The sequence below is a fragment of the Meles meles genome, chromosome 19 (genome assembly GCF_922984935.1).
Source record: "Meles meles chromosome 19, mMelMel3.1 paternal haplotype, whole genome shotgun sequence".
NCBI classification, from domain to species: Eukaryota; Metazoa; Chordata; class Mammalia; order Carnivora; family Mustelidae; genus Meles; species Meles meles.
In genome coordinates this window covers 35,920,052-35,936,105 of record NC_060084.1, presented here as the reverse complement: position 1 = coordinate 35,936,105, position 16,054 = coordinate 35,920,052, and the positions used below count along the sequence as shown (strand labels likewise).

At 48.4% G+C, this 16,054-nt stretch overlaps 1 protein-coding gene across 1 annotated transcript in view; it reads right to left on the bottom strand.

The window, feature by feature from the left end:
- The window catches only part of MYLK3 (myosin light chain kinase 3), a 35,433-nt gene that overhangs the window by 17,553 nt on the left and 1,826 nt on the right, over positions 1-16,054 (bottom strand). The window contains exons 2-6 of the mRNA XM_045988301.1: positions 10,900-10,990; positions 9,684-10,086; positions 4,024-4,475; positions 949-1,054; positions 365-458 (exon numbers count right to left, since the gene is read on the bottom strand). Coding sequence (XP_045844257.1) covers positions 365-458; positions 949-1,054; positions 4,024-4,475; positions 9,684-10,086; positions 10,900-10,990 — 1,146 coding nt within the window. The remainder of the gene's footprint in view (positions 1-364; positions 459-948; positions 1,055-4,023; positions 4,476-9,683; positions 10,087-10,899; positions 10,991-16,054) is intronic.

Here is a 16,054-nt window from a genome sequence, read left to right as displayed (position 1 = left end):
CAGCTGTGCCTCCCGGGACACATGCATGCCCACCTCCTCCTTTTCTGCTCTCACATCGTCTCCAACTCATGACCCACACCAGTTCTTAGAACAGAAGGGAGTTTACTTCAATCCCCCATTCCACAGATAGGGAACCTGAGACCCAGGAAGGAAGCTTGGAAGGTCAGAGGGACCCTGCTGCCCAGGGTATGAGGTGATGTGCTGAGCAGAGTGTGGGAATCATAGAAAAGAGACAGGGAAGTTGACAGGGTTCCTGATCAGCATTCAGGGGTCTGGGGAAGCATGGGGCCAGGGAGCCAAGAAGGAAGTATAGGAGCCCTGAATGTGGCCTAAAGTACTGGCTGGCCCAGGGCAGATGCCTCACCCGGTCCTTGGCACTCTTCACTTTGATGATCTTGGCTGCCAGCGAGAGCCCTGTGGACTTCTCTGTGCACCTGTGGACCTGGCCAAACCGGCCCCTGCAGAGATATGATGGTACGGCAGGTTGAGAGCCCAAGTGAGCCATCCTGTACCCCTGGCTTTCTGGTCCTGCCCTTTGTTCATAAACACCATGGGAATTACCCTGCACCCCGGAGGCACTATAATCATCACCCCTACACCATATGAGTTATCCTCAAACCTAGAGAAGATCTTCTTTACCCTATCGTAAGTGGTCTATGCCATACCCCAGGGAATACTGCCCTCACTCCACACCACCCAGACCGCCCTAACACCTCCAGCATATGGCTCCCACCCATGCCCATATACCATGTGGGCTCCCCTGCACTCACCCACTCTCTGTAGGCTAGCCAGTCACTAGCATGCTCTGCGCTCTATCCCAACCCGGGCCTTGGCTCTCGATCAACCCCCTCCTGAGAAGCCTCCAGCAGCATGCCAGCTCAGGTGTCCAAGTGTCTCTGCCCCCACCCCTCCTGCTCCTGCCCCTCATCAAGGCAGAAGCCCACCTACCCTCCCAAGACATCATGCTGACACACTGTGTAACCTGCCGAGGTCGAGGTCTCCTTGACACTCACCACCCGGTGTTCAAAGGGGGCTGGTGGGGCTGGGCTGTCATCTGTTTGGGAGACAATAGGATGTGAGCCTCTAAGTGCAGCCTGCCCCACTCAGCCACCGGCTTGGGTCAAGTGACAAGCCCCTCACCCTTCTCAAGGATCACCTCATTGGAGTCACCCGTATGGCAGAAGAGCTAGCTGAATTTCAGAGAGGTGAGGTGACTGGCCCCACAGCACACAGTGAGTCGGTGACACACGGGAGTCAAACCCAAATCTCCCACCATCTACAGTGGTACTCTTTGCAAGGTGGAGAAGTTCTACCCAGCCTGTTCACTGACGTTGAGAGGGGATCCAGGGTGGATCAGTGCAGCCAGCAGGAAATGGAAGGCACCCTTGAACAGGGTGATCAAGCAGAATTTTATGATGGAACTATATTTGAAGGCACACACAGGCTGCAGACCCTCGCCAGGGTGGTGTGACAGGGAGGCAGCTGGAGAAACAAACACGCCCCCTCCCTCCCTCTGCCAGCACCCTCTGATCTCTTCACAGGGCGAACAGCCCGCGAGGTAGCCCACAGCGGGTCAGCTTCAGCGGGGTGGGCTGTGTAAGTCAAAAGAGCCAAGGACGAGGATGCCCCCCAGAGATGGAAGCCACAGCCGATGGACCCCACTGACTGTGGACTAAAGCTAAGACTCAAAAGACTATGAGTTTATTGTTGCTCCTATTGTTACCTGTTTGTGTATTGTTGCTCCTATGTTACCTGTTTATGTAAAGTATAGGTGGGAAATTAGATGAACGGAACTAGGAAAAATGGAAAAGGTTACACAAAGCAGTGAATAGCTAACTCATCAGCCGACAGTGCACTAATGTTACTTTTTGGCCCCTGCATTATAAACGCCCTAATGTCATTTGTAAATGTTACTCTTACATGCTCAATATAACCCCTTACAACAGGAGAACATAGAACTGGCTGAAAAGTCAAAGATTTGACTAATCTCCAAAGAAAAGGGGAGAATGTAAGGGCCTACTTAGCCAGAGGGAGCCATTTTGTTGTTTATGGAGTAAACTTAGATTGACCCTGCCCCTCCCAGAGGAACTTACTTGCAAAGCCCAGATACAAGCGCAGGTCAGGCCCGGTGGAGACATCCAATCAGTGGAGCGCACATACTGTCTCCCTAGCTACCAGGGAGAGTGGCCCCGCCCTTTGGGCGCCAATTCTGACCAAGGTGATAGGCTAGGGTAAATTGTAATGTCATTGGCCACCTGCGTGTAGCCAGGCTCAACCACATGGCCTTTGCTCTATAAAAGTTAGTCTGTGAAGTGGGGAAGGGTCGTCTCTTTGTAAGAGACGGCCCTGTCAGGTCAGTTTGATTCTCGATGCTTGGTGCGAAATAAAGCTTTGCTTGACCTTCGCTTTGTATCAGTCTCGTTCCTTTGACCATGGACCGAACAGGCTGGAAATGGATAGTGGGCCTGGAGGGGAAACCGAGGACACCAGCATTTGGAAAAATAAAAATAGTCTAAGTTTTTGGGAAAAATCTTGCACCTCAGAGGTAGTATGAACCTAGAAATGTTGCCTGAAATAGAGTAAAGGACTAAACCAGAACACCAAACACAATGACTTGAGCTGGTTTGCATATCAAGGATTGGGCGACTCCATGGCGGGCAGTCAGCAGCTTGCATTGGGTTTCTCTGGGCTTGTCATGGTTCACTCAGAGTGTTCCACCTACAACTCTCCTGCCTCTGAAACCATATACCCGCTGCCGTTAAAACATGGCTATTTTCTCTTAGTTCATCTTAATAAGAGCAGCTTTTTGCTCCCCAAAGTAGAAGCTTGAATTTGCCTCGAAAGAATATTGCTCCTTCCTTTTTGTATCTGGAAAGGCAAGCCCTGAGCCCCGGATCACAGAGGTAACAAGTATGGGCTGTTGCTCCTGCTGCTACTGTTTTCCTGGGACCTAGAAAGGCTGAGAGAGCCTGGATGCTGAGTGTGTGTCACAAAGATTCCAAATCTAGAATTTGGCTTGAAGTTTCCTTTGCTGCGCACTACGGGCCTTCTGTTCTGTGGGGCCGTAGATCCACAAGGTTTGCACATAGGTTCTGGAGCCAGACAGGGCAGCACTGTCTCCGTGGCCCTGAGCGTGTTCCTTGACCCCCCCCCCTGTGTTTCCATTTATCCCCCCTCCACCAGCCCATGAGGGGAAACACCAGCACCAAGGCACGTGGCGTGGTACACAGAGAGCCCTAAGTTCACGTTGGCTTTATCACCACCCCAAGCCCCAAAAAGGACTCTGGAGTCTCCGCCTGGTTTCAGCGGTGTTTTAGGAATGAAAGGAGTCCTTTGTCCACACTTGGACCGAGTCATACAGGTGGAAAGGAAGCAGCTGAAGATGTCACTATGACAGGGCAACTGCAGAGTCCAGAAGTGGCAAGGGGCCCCAGGATGACCTGCAGAACACACAGCCCTTCCTTGGGGACTTCCCAAAATCCCAGGGCAGGAAATCAGCCTTCCTGCCACCACACGGGATGAGGGCTCAGACCAAGGAGAGTGTGGCCCTAAGGGCTGGAGGAATTGAGGACACTTGGGTCACCAGAGCACAAGGATGCCTCCCACCACCCCTGGGACAGAAAGCAGGTCAGCAGCCCCAGCACACCCTTCTGTACCCCAGGACGAGGACTCACTCACTGGGTGCGGTGGCAAATGTTGACATCAGTTAATAGAGGTTCTTTTTGGCAGGAGCCTTCTCTGGCTCATCCAGAATGCCACCCATGGTGGAGAGTTCAGGCAGGCTGGTGGCTTTGAGAAATCCCCCAAGTTGAACCGCATGGGTTCCTTCCTCCCCTACTGCTATAGTCACCCCAAACTCAGCCCACTGCCTCTCCAGGCCTTGTTCTCCACCCCCAGCAGGCACTGGTAGGCTGTTCCAAGTCTTAGACTCTCCCAGACCTCCCTGGATGCTGCAGGAAGGCCCCCTAGGAGTAGGCCCCCAAACTCACTCACCTTGGGGCACCCAGCAATGGGTTCACTTACCCAGAACCACACTGCCAGCTTCAGCTCCAAGGGGCGTCCTCCTTCCTGCTTCAGCTCTGCCTGCGCCCCCGGCTGCGCAGTCCTTCCCGGGCTCAGGATTTCCTGCTCCCATGCCTTTGTCCTGCTGCCAGCCTGTGGCACCAGCATCACCTCCTTTGTCCCTCCTGGCCCCGCTTGGTCCCGTGGTGGACTCAGCCCCAGGCCCCTGCTTCTCCTCTGTCTTTACTCCCTCATGGCTGCTCCGTTTCCGCAGTGGGGAAATCTTGCTGGTTCCTTTCGGGTTCTGTTCTTCTGACTTGGTTGCAGGGGTCTGGGGCGTGGGCCCAGATGGGTCCTGCTCACCTGGATGGGCAGCTGCAGGAGCCTCCACGGGGGGCGTGGGTCTGAGGCTGTCCCCTCGTGTCACAAGCATCTCCCCAGGGTTATCTGTCTCCTGTACATGGATGGAGATCCTGGGGCAGAGAGAAAATACAGCCTTAAAAGCAAGGACTTTCGAGTCACCCCTGACCTGGGTTCAGATGCCTGCTGCTGCCACTCAATGATCATGGCTTATTGGCCTCAGTTTCTCATCCGGAAAAAGGGTCCTTGCATTTATTATAATAGTAAGGTAGGTTGTGTTTAGAACCAGCAGACTCCAATACCTGACTACCTCTGCCCAGATAGGACAACAAAGAGAAGCTGGATTCAGTGAGATGGTACTCTCTGCTCTCAGGATTCCAGGGGATAAGCGGCCAAGGAAGGCTGAAGTAACCTGTGATGGACACTGGTGGGCACCAGATGTCTATGAAGGCCTTACAAACCTGCTTCGGCCCCAGAAGGACTGTGGCCTGGAGGCAGGATACCTGGGATCCCCTCTCTAGGCTTTAGTCTCCCTTTCAGTTAAGTGAAGAAAGGGTGAACCAAGTCAACTATCCCACTGGAAACCCCAGGTCAGACATATTTTATTAAAATCAGGCAAGAGTAGGGGGGGCCCCGGGTGGCTCAGTTGTTAAACATCCAACTCTTGACTTTAGCTCAGGTCATTATCTCAGGGTTGTGGGATCAAGGCCTGTGTGAGGTTTCCCCAGTCAGTGGGGAGCCGGCTTACAACACTCTGCCTCACCTCTTCGACCTCAGCCGCAGCAACATCTTCCTAGGAACATCGCCAAAGGCAAGGGAAACAAGGGCAAAAATGAACTATTCGGACTTCATCAAGATCAAAAGCTTTTGGACAGCAAAGGAGACAGTCAACAAAACCAAAAGACAACTGACAGAGTGGGAGAAGATATTTGCAAACGACATATCAGATAAAGGGCTAGTATCCAAAATCTATAAGGAACTTAGCAAACGCAACACCCAAAGAACAAATAATCCAATCAAGAAATGGGCAGAGGACATGAACAGACATTTCTGCAAAGAAGACATTCAGATGGCCAACAGACACATAACAAAGTGCTCCACATCACTCGGCATCAGGGAAATACAAATCAAAACCACAATGAGATATCACCTTACACCAGTCAGAATGGCTAAAATTAACAAGTCAGGAAATGACAGATGCTGGCGAGGATGCGGAGAAAGGGGAACCCTCCTACACTGTTGGTGGGAATGTAAGCTGGTGCAACCACTCTGGAAAACAGCATGGAGGTGCCTCAAAAAGTTGAAAATAGAGCTACCCTATGACCCAGAAATTACACTACTGGGTATTTACCCTAAAGATACAAACGTAGTGATCCGAAGGGGCACGTGCACCCGAATGTTTATAGCAGCGATGTCTACAGTAGCCAAACTATGGAAAGAACCTAGATGTCCATCAACAGATGAATGGAAAAAGAAGATGTGGTATATATACACAATGGAATACTATGCAGCCATTAAAAGAAATGAAATCTTGCCATTTGTGATGACATGGATGGAACTAGAGGATATTATGCTTAGTGAAATAAGTCAGTCGGAGAAAGACAATTATCATATGATCTTCCTGATATGAGGAAGTGGAGATGCAACGTAGGAGGTTTGGGGGATAGGAAAATAAATGAAACAAGATGGGATCAGAAGGGAGACAAACCATAAGAGACTCTTAATGTCACAAAACAAACTGAGGGTTGCCGGGCGGGGGAGGAGGATACGGAGAGGGGGGTTGGGTTATGGACATTGGGTAAAGGTATGTGCTATGAAGTGTGTAAACCTGGCAATTCACAGACCTGTAGCCCTGGGACTCATAATACATTATATGTTAATTTAAAAATTTAAAAAAAAACACTCTGCCTTTTCCTCTGCCCCTTCCCCCACTCTCTCCCTCTCCCTCCCAGATAAATAAATAAATAAAATCTTTTTTAAAAAAATCAGTAACTAGGGGTGCCTGGGTGGCTCAGTGGGTTAAAGCCTCTGCCTTCGGCTCAGGTCATGATCCCAGGGTCCTGGGATCGAGCCCCACGTCGGGCTCTCTGCTCCGCAGGGAGCCTACTTCCTCCTCTCTCTCTGCCTGCTTCTCTGCCTAGTTGTGATTTCTCTCTGTCAAATAAATAAAATATTTTTTTAAAAAAAGTGGTCTTAAAAAATCAGTAACTAGTTGTAGAGACTAGACTTCTCGTTTCTCTTGAACAAATAGGTCTGGCTGTGTTGGACATGTCTGCATAGCTGAGAAGCAGCTCCCCTTCCTGACAGACCCTGCCATACCCTGGCAATGCCACTGGGCCCACTTCACAACCATTTTCATTACCCAGACGTTGCGACATTGGGTTTGGGACCCCAGCTAGAGGTCAGGAAGGTCTTCTGAGCCCTGATGACATTCAGAGGAAAGACCTGACCCTGGGAGCCATTACCTCCAAGGATTTAATACTCCCTCTCAGAGTTGCCCCTGCTGTGACTGCTCTTTACAACCCCACTGCTGGGGTCTCTGTGTATTGGGGTGGGGGTGAGCAGGTGGTGTCTGGCATGGACTGAGTCTCAAGAGGGAGCCCAGCAGCCTCCTCTCTGGTCTTAGCTCTGGACCATGTTGCTGGACAACTTTGGACAAGGCCAGCATCAGCTCCCTCTTATGACAAACAGAGACGTTGATACCTCACAGGAGTGCTGAGGTGCAGCTGCTGTGGAAAACCCGCTGGTGGTTCCTCAAAAATTTAAAAATAGGACTACCTTATGACCCAGCAATTTCACTTCTTAAAAAAAGTATCCAGAAGAATTTATAACAGAGTGTCAAAGAGATAACTTGTACATGTGTGTTCATAGCAGCATTGTTCTCAACAACCAAATGTGGAAGCGGCCTACATGTCCGTCGAGGGATGAATGGATAAGCAAAATGTATAATATCCATACAATGGAACATTATTCAGCCTTAAAGAAGAAGGAAATCCTGTTACATGCTACCACCTGGGTGAACCTCAAGGACATTATGCTAAGTGAAATAAGCCAGTCACAAAAAAAAAAAAAAAAAAAAAAAAGGAAGAAGAAAAAGAAGAAGAAAAGAAAGAAAAATCCCGAGTCCATTTGTACAATTCCACTTATATGCGGTACCTACAGTAGTCAAATTCAGAGGCAGAAAGTGCTGTGGTGGTGGCCAGATCTGGAGCACGGGCAAGATGGGAGTTGTTTGATGGTTACAGAGTTTCAGATTTGCAAGATGAAAGATATTTAACCCTCCTGCACTGTACGCTTACAAACGGTTCAGTTGGTAAATGTTACGTTATGTGTTTTTTCACCATGATGACCAAAAAAAAAAAAAAAAAGAAGTGAGACTTTTCTCCAGCCGTTGAAGGTCGGGCCCCTTCCCTGAGCTGCAGCCAGTCCTCTGAAAGCAGCACCTATTCCTGGATGCACGTGACTCGGTGCAAGCCTGTCCACAGCCAGCCTTGGGCAGGAGGCAGCCGAAGCCACACAACCCCCAGCCCTGCGCCCCTTGGGAGGAGTGAGTGTGGGTTGGTGATGACAGGGTAGGTGCGAAGGGTGGCATCCAAGCCTGGCTCAGGCCTCGTCTCTGCTGAGAGCCATGGGAAGGCAGGAAGCCAGTTGCTGGAAGAGTATCCAGGTGGTCAGGTGACCCGCTGATAAAGCCAAGAGTCACTGCTGTCCCACTTGGTCTTCACACCGAGCAGGGCGTGGGATGACCCCAACGCACGGCCACGCGTTCCCATGCTGTCGAGCACCCAAGGCTTTTTGTCCTGCTGCTGCATGGTGCACCTGAGGCAGGCGGGGCTGACCCCTTCCAGCACTGTGCTCCTCCACCTGCTGCTAGGGCCTTAGCAGCCTCGACACGGGCAGCCACAGCCCATCAGAGTGGATGCTTGACTTTAAACTTATCTTCTCAAAATATACTCATGTGCTAGCTGAGGACAGGCCGGTAGTGATCTCTCCACTTCTGAGCCCCGTGGCAGGTCTAGTGAACCAGAAATTCAGCGCACGGTTAAAACGGATATAGAGAATTTTCCCCTCAGGCAGAATCTTTTAGGGACCCCTAACAAGTTCATGGAAAATCCACCCCATCCCTAGATTCCATGTTTACAGCCCTGACCAGGATCCAGGGAAGCCTACCAGGAATCCCTCCTTTTAGCTGGTTAAGCTCTCCCAGAGGCTCTCATTTCCTTCCAGAACAAAGGCAGACAATGATCTGAGCTTTTCTGCCAGTCCCCCTAGCACACAGACACCAGCTCCCCTCCCTACAGCAGGCCTAGAGAAGGGATGGGGCTGTGTTACAGATAAGGACGACCCAGGGCAGGTGCAGGAGGGCACCAGACCCCCTTAAGACAGGAAAACACAATATACTTCCGTTGGCCGCCCTGGGGCCCCAATGCACTGTTCCACAGGGCTGGGGAACATAGAACTAGAGAGAGCTTGGCAGTCAGCAGCCTCTGGCTCTTCATTATCCTGCCCTGTGTCTGTTGAGGGCCGAGCGCTGGTCCGGAGGCTGTGTTCCGAGGGCACAATCCCACCTTCGGGACCCCAGGTATAATCGTCTTGAAAGCCCTACTGGATGGACTCAGCCTATACCAGCCTCCCTGTGAATCCCCATCCTTCTCTCCCCAACTTAGTATTTGGGACCTAATTAAATGCTGACCTGAGGAGGCAGGGTGGTACAGTGGTTGGGAGCAGATTCTGGAGTCCAGAAACCTGGATTCAGATTTCAACTTTGTGAATCCCTAGCTGTATTGCCCCGGGCACTCTCAGCCCACTTCCTCATTTCCACACTTGCCTCTTGGGATGTTGTGAGAATACAGCAAGACGATGTCTGTGAAACGTGTGGCCAATGCCAGCTCCTAGGATTGTGCCGTGAGCCCCAGCTTGTAGCTATTATAACTGCTCTGAGAGCTGGAGGTTCTCAGCCCGGCTCTATATTGGAATCACCCAAGGAGCTTGTTAAAAAAAAAAAAAAAAGACAGAGAGAGGGAGGAAGGGAGGGAAGGAAGAAGGATAGGGGAGCTGCACTCCAGACTGAATAAATCAGACTCTCTGGGCATTGGTATTTTAAAAATTGCTTTCAGGCAATTCTAATGGGCACCAGGTGAGAAAGAGTGCTCTAAATTCCCAAAAGCAGTGCCTACACCATCTCCTGTCTTGCCCTCATGAAGTTAGCCAGCGTGGCCGACAGTGGGCACTCTATCCCAGCAGCTAGCCCCTTGGTCGTGCTCCTGCTGAGGGGCTGCCATTAATTCCCTCCCTGCCCAGCATGGAGGAGCAATGCTTACCTGGCAGGCGTTTCTCCACCACCATGAGCTGCCTTGGCTTGGACTGGCAGCCCTGGAGTGAGCCTCGTGCCTTCCTCTGAGGGCTGCAGGTCAGGCCTGCTGAATGACGATCCTTGGTCTGTACTGGGTAAAGCTTCCTGACTGGTGGGGGCTTCACTGACCCTTTTGGATGCTGCAGAGAATTCCAGGCCAGTCCCAGGGTTCTCGGCGAATGCTCCAGGAACTTTGGCTTCTGACTCTGTGTGCAGCGGCAGGAGGCCAGGGGACACTTGGGCTGGGCCAGGAACTCCTTCCTGCCCCGGTGGGGCCTCAGCTTGGATGGGGAGGTCAGATCCTATCTCGGAAGCATTGACTGGGGTCAGCCTCTCCTCTGTCCCCTGTGGCAGGTTCACCTTCTGGCTCTCTACAGGAAAATCAGCAGCATAAAAATGCATTTCTATACGGATGACTCCAGCCTAAAGATACTGCAAAGGATATGCAAAGGCCATGCAGGGAAACATGTTTATAATAGGCAGACTGGAAACAACCCAAGTGACCAAGAGTAGGAGGCTGGTTGACTAAACCACAGCCCAACACCCAGACACTGCACAGCCATAGAAAATAAACACGAATATCTCCAGATGTGGCCGTGGACGGATCTCAAGATATACTGTAAGTGGAAAAGAGCCAGGTGGAGACAAGTGTGTCTGGGGTGCTTCTGTTTCTCTAGGAAGGGAGGGTGTATGTGTGTGTGCACGCGCACGTGCACACGAACGCGCACATGCAATTGCATGTGTATAACCACTGATAACATGGCCTAAGGACACACAAAGAAAGACAAAAAATTTTGTGAATGGTTCCATATGCAAGGGAGGAAAAAAGATGGAAAAGCCAGACTTCTCTTAATACTCCTTGTTTTGTCAATTTGACTTTAGAACCATGTCAATATTACCCAAAATTGTAAAGGAAAATGAAACTTGAATAAAAGCAATCCACAAAGATGTAAAGCAAAGTGAAATAGACCTGAAATAATAGACGCAGAAAAGAGCTAGTCCAAGTGACTTAAAACAGCAATATATAGTGGAATATATATAAAGGATAAAAGAAAAATGAAAAAAAAAAGGAAATGAAATAAATTAATTAAATAAATAAATAAAGGAAAAAAATAAAAAATATATTTTTATTCTGAAACCACTATGTGTGCAACATGGAACACAGCAAATAGGGCCCCACTCACCTTCCCAAGGCCCCCGGATCTCAGCTTGCACAGCTCTGGTGCTCAGCGCATGCTTTGGCTTTGCTCCTTTCTCTTCCACTCGATCTTTGTTCTGAAAGAACAATCACCATCATCAACATCATTGTTCAGGCCACAGACATTGGCTGAACACCTACCATGTGCTTAAGGTAGAAGTATTTAGGTTACTTCACCTGGTCTCACGGTAATACTAGAGGAGAGATATTGCTACTGCCATTCTAGAGATAAAGACACAAAGTCACAAATTCTTTCTAATGTGTTGTCACATTGCCCGAAAGGGGAAGACCTGACGCGGCTTCTGAATGGATTGGACCTCAAAGTACTTAGACCAGGGATGGAAGATAAATTTAAAGTGTCAATTCAGATCATTCAGTCATGGCTATTACAGTGCTGGCTTGGCTTGGATTCTAAAGTCAGATTGACCCATGCCTGTTTAGGGGACTAGGGGCAAGGAGGAGGGTTGGAAGAGTGCCCCCATCAATTAATAATGCCTGCCAGGGAGCTGGGTGCCTCCTACTGTCACCCCTTCGCTATATAGTAGCGTGGCCGGAAGCACAGCCTCTCTTGACTCTGGAGCCAGACCCTGCTGGGCTTAAACCCCATCTTCACCCCTCAGCCTCCCTTTCCTCATCTGTGAAATGGGGAGAATAATATCATCTGCTTCGTAGAGTGAGTAAGAGGTTTGAGGGAGTAGATCTGTGGAATGTCCTGACTAATGTGCCCAGCGCGTGGTAAGTGCTCAGTAGCTCTAGGGATTTTGTCCTGCCTGAGATGGGGAGCGCTCTGTCTTCAAAGAGCCAACCGACTGAGGACGGATCAACTGTGTAAGGCCCAGAGAAGCTCTCGGCAGCTCTTCCTTTAACTCTGCTCTGCACCAGGCCAGTGCTCTTACTCCTGAAATGGTAGGAACATTCAGTATTTCTAAGTATAAATATTTCTATAGGACCTGACTCCTTGCTGGGTCCCTCTGGTGCTTCTAAAGGTTTTAAGACTTGGGTACAGCCCCTAAGACTCCTCCTGGTCCTTATCACAGCAGCAGGTCTGGTCAAAGCACTCACCCCTGAAGGCCCTTTCCCTGGCCTCAGCCACAGATGCCCCAACTGGGAGCCAAAATGAGCTTGAGACACATTTTGTTTGGCCCACACAGCATTTTCAATTTTTAAATTTGTTATCAACACTTTAACTCTAGGAGACTTTTACATTAAAATTCTAAATTCCCTTTTGGAGCTTAGGATTGTTCTCTGTTCTGATTGTGGTGTATATACTTGTTGAACTGTGTACTCACACGCACTTGGTGTGGTGTGTGCCGTTTATTGTATGTAAATTATGCCTTAATAAAACTGATTAGAAACAATTCTAAGTTCTCCAAAATTCTCCTGAAAAAAATCTGAAGATCTGACAACTTTAAGCTCATGGCAAAAATCGGCTGGAGCAGTTCCCGCTAATTGGGGCACCAGTCCTCACAACTTTGGAATGCCTCCCCGGCACTGAGAAGCGTTGGTTCCACTGTTTTTCCTATGCTCTACCCATTTCTCTCAATCCTACTACCTGCTCATCCCTTTGGGATTCCAGCACACCAAGTTCTGTCCTTTTGAGGGTAACAGCACATGGGAACACCTAGCCTTGCACCTGGCATGTGCTAGGCACTTAATAAATAAACACCAGCTGTTGTCATCGTGATTAACACAGCACCATCAATGTGACCCGGATCCCCTTACTCAGCAGAGACCGCTCCCTGGACCTCTTTCTGCAGACTCTGTCCTGCCACCCCCGGAGCTGGGGGAACTGGAAGCATTATCACGGGATGCCTCCTGTTTCACCCCGGTAGAGAGGGACTCGAACAAACTGTCCTTTGGCAGACCTTGTTGGGCTCAGCATGTCCTCTCCCTCCCTCTGCTCTTGGTGTAGGTAGGCACACACACACACACGCACACAGGCAAACACACACGCAGACAGCTGCGTGGTGTCTTCAGGGCTCATTCAGAGGAAGGAGAAGAGACCCTCGACACCATTCTAGAGGACTGGTGTCTTCTGAACAGCTTGCTTATGATTTGGGCCCAGGCCTGGCTGAGCCTGACCCTGTCCTTCAGAAGAAAGCACCTAGCTTTTAGTAATAATCTAATTCATTGTTACAACCAAAATGAACCCAAGGAGGACCTTCACAAACTTCAGAAAACCCAAGGAGGGCCTTCACAAACTCTGGGCACCATTTTCTTTTCTTTTCTTTTTTCTTTTCCTTTTTTTTTTTTTTTTTGACTTCATAAAAATTTTTTAATTCCAGGGACGCCTGGGTGGCTCAGTTGGTTAAGCAGCTGCCTTCGGCTCAGGTCATGATCCCAGCATCCTAGGATTGAGTCCCACATTGGGCTCCTTGCTCGGAGGGGAGCTTGCTTCTCCCTCTGCCTCTGCTGCCACTCTGTCTGCCTGTGCGCTCGCTCGCTCTCTCTCTCTCTCTCTCTCTCTGGCAAATAAATAAATAAAATCTTTAAAAAAAATTTTTTTTAATTCCGGTAGAGTTATTATACAGTGTTATGGGACACCTGGGTGGCTCAGTGGGTTAAGCCTCTGCCTTCAGCCCAGGTCATGATCTCAGGGTCCTGGGATCGAGCCCCGCATCGGGCTCTCTGCTCAATGGGGAGCCTGCTTCCCCCTCTCTCCCTGCTTGCCTCTCTGCATACTTGTGATCTCTCTCTATGTCAAATAAATGAATAAAATCTTAAAAATAGGGGCGCCTGGGTGGCTCAGTGTGCTAAAGCCTCTGCCTTTGGCTGAAGTCATGATCCCAGGGTCCTGGGATTGAGCCCCACATCCAACTCTCTGCTTGGCGGGGAGCCTACTTCCCCCTATTTCTCTGCCTGCTTCTCGGCCTACTTGTGATTTCTGTCAAATAAATAAATAAAACCTTTTAAATATATATACATATATATATATATATATATATATATATATATACAGTGTTATGTTAGTTTCAGGTATACAATATAATGATTCAAGAGGTGCGTGGGTGGCTCAGTTGGTTAAGCATCTGTCTTATGGGTCATGATCCCAGGGTCCTGGGACAGAGCCCCACATCGGGGTTCCCTGCTCAGTGAGGAGTCTGCTTCTCCCTCTCCCTGCCTCTCTCCTCTACTCATGCTCCCTCTCTCTGTCTCTCTCTCAAATAAATAAATAAAATCTTTTAAAAAATAAAACAAAACAATATAGTGATTCAACACTTCCACATATCACTCAGTGCTACAGAAAAATACAAAAGGTTTTAAATCTGTGAAAGATGCTGAAACTTCCATAAACAACGAATTCTGGAACACTGAAAAGAAATTTTAAAATAAATTAAAAAAAAAAGATACATTTAAAAAGTCAAAACATTAAAAAAAAAGATGCTGTAACTTCTAGTAAAAGAAATGCAAATTCAAACTATAATGAGATAGGGGCGCCTGGGTGGCTCAGTGGGTTAAAGCCTCTGCCTTCGGCTCAGGTCATGATGTAGGGGTCCTGGGATGGAGCCCCGAATTGGGCTCTCTGCTCAGCAGGGAGCATGCTTCCTCCTCTCTCTCAGCTTGCCTCTCTGCCTGCTTGTAACCTCTCTCTCTGTGTCAAATAAAGAAATAAAATCTTAAAAAAAAACTACAAGGTATATCATTCTATCTATTACTTGTTATGTTTGGTATTTTCCATAATGAAGAGTTTTAAATTTTTTATGAATTAAAGAAAAAGAATTAGCACTAGGAGGCATATAATCAGTTGTCTTATTTGAATCTTGATTCAAATAAACAAACTATAAGGAAAATAAAGCATAAGACAATTAGGAAAATTCGAACAGTGGTAACATTAAATTACTGTTTACTTTTTAGTCATGATAATGGTATTGTAATTACATTTTTTTAAAAGATGCCTTATCTTCTAGATATAAATGCTAATGTTTGTGGATCCAATGTCTCAGATTGGCTTCAAAATAACCTAGAGAGACAGAAGTCAGTGGGGAAGAGATGCAATAACATTGGCCTCCTGTTACGGGTTTATAGGGTTCATGATACTAATCTCTATTTTTATAAATGTTTGAAAACTTTCATATAAAGAAATTTGTATTTTGCAAAAATTTTCAAAGTGTTAAAAAAAAAAACATGCTCGGTAAGATCTCAGTTTTCAATCACCACACAGGCAAAGAATTAACAAGTTGGATAATATGTTTTGTTGGCAAAAGGGGAGGCAACAAGCACTCCCATATGCTACCGACAGGAGACTAAACTGAAATAACTCCTTTGAAGGTCAGTTTGGCTTTACCCTTTGGCTTCACCCTGCCACTTCTAGGAGGGTATGGTACAGATAAGCTCACACTTCTGTGGATACTCACTGCACCGTTATTTATGAGAGCTAAAAATGACAAATAATATAACCAAACAATGATGTGGGGCTGGTTAACAAATTAAGACACATCCCCCAACTGGGGCACACTACAAATTCAAGAACGAGGAAGCTTTCTATGTGTACATATGAAACAGTGCCCAAAATACATTAAGTTAAGAAAAAAAATCAAGGCCAGAATAAGGTGATTAATATTTGAGTTAAGGTCAAGAGGTGGTGTTTATAGATAAACAGACTCTGGCTGGGAGGTTCCGCGGGAAACAGGCACCTATAACTGCATGGGGAGGAGGGTGGTCCTGGGGCCTGGGGGCTGGAGTGGGAGGAACACATGCTCTTTTTACCACATGAGGCAGACGCTTAACTGCTTAGCCATTTGAGCCCCGCAGGCGCTCCCCATGAACGTCTTTTACCACACGCATATATCATACCACAGTAATTTTCTTTAAAGCTGAGGTTGATGGGACGCCTAGGTGGTTCAGTCAGTTAAGCGTCTGACTCTTGATTTTGGCCCAGGTCGTGATTTCAGGGTTGTGAGTTCAAGCTGGGTGTGAAGCCTGCTTAAAATTCTCTCTCTCTCTCTCTCTCTCTCACTTGGGGCGCCTCAGTAGCTCATTGGGTTAAGCCTCTGTCTTCGGCCCAGGTCAAGATCCCAGGGTCCTGAAATCAAGCCCCTGCATCGGGCTGTCTGCTCAGCAGGGAGCCTGCTTCCTCCTCTCTCTCTGTCTGCCTCTCTGCCTACTTGTGACCTCTCTCTCTGTGTCAAATAAATAAATAA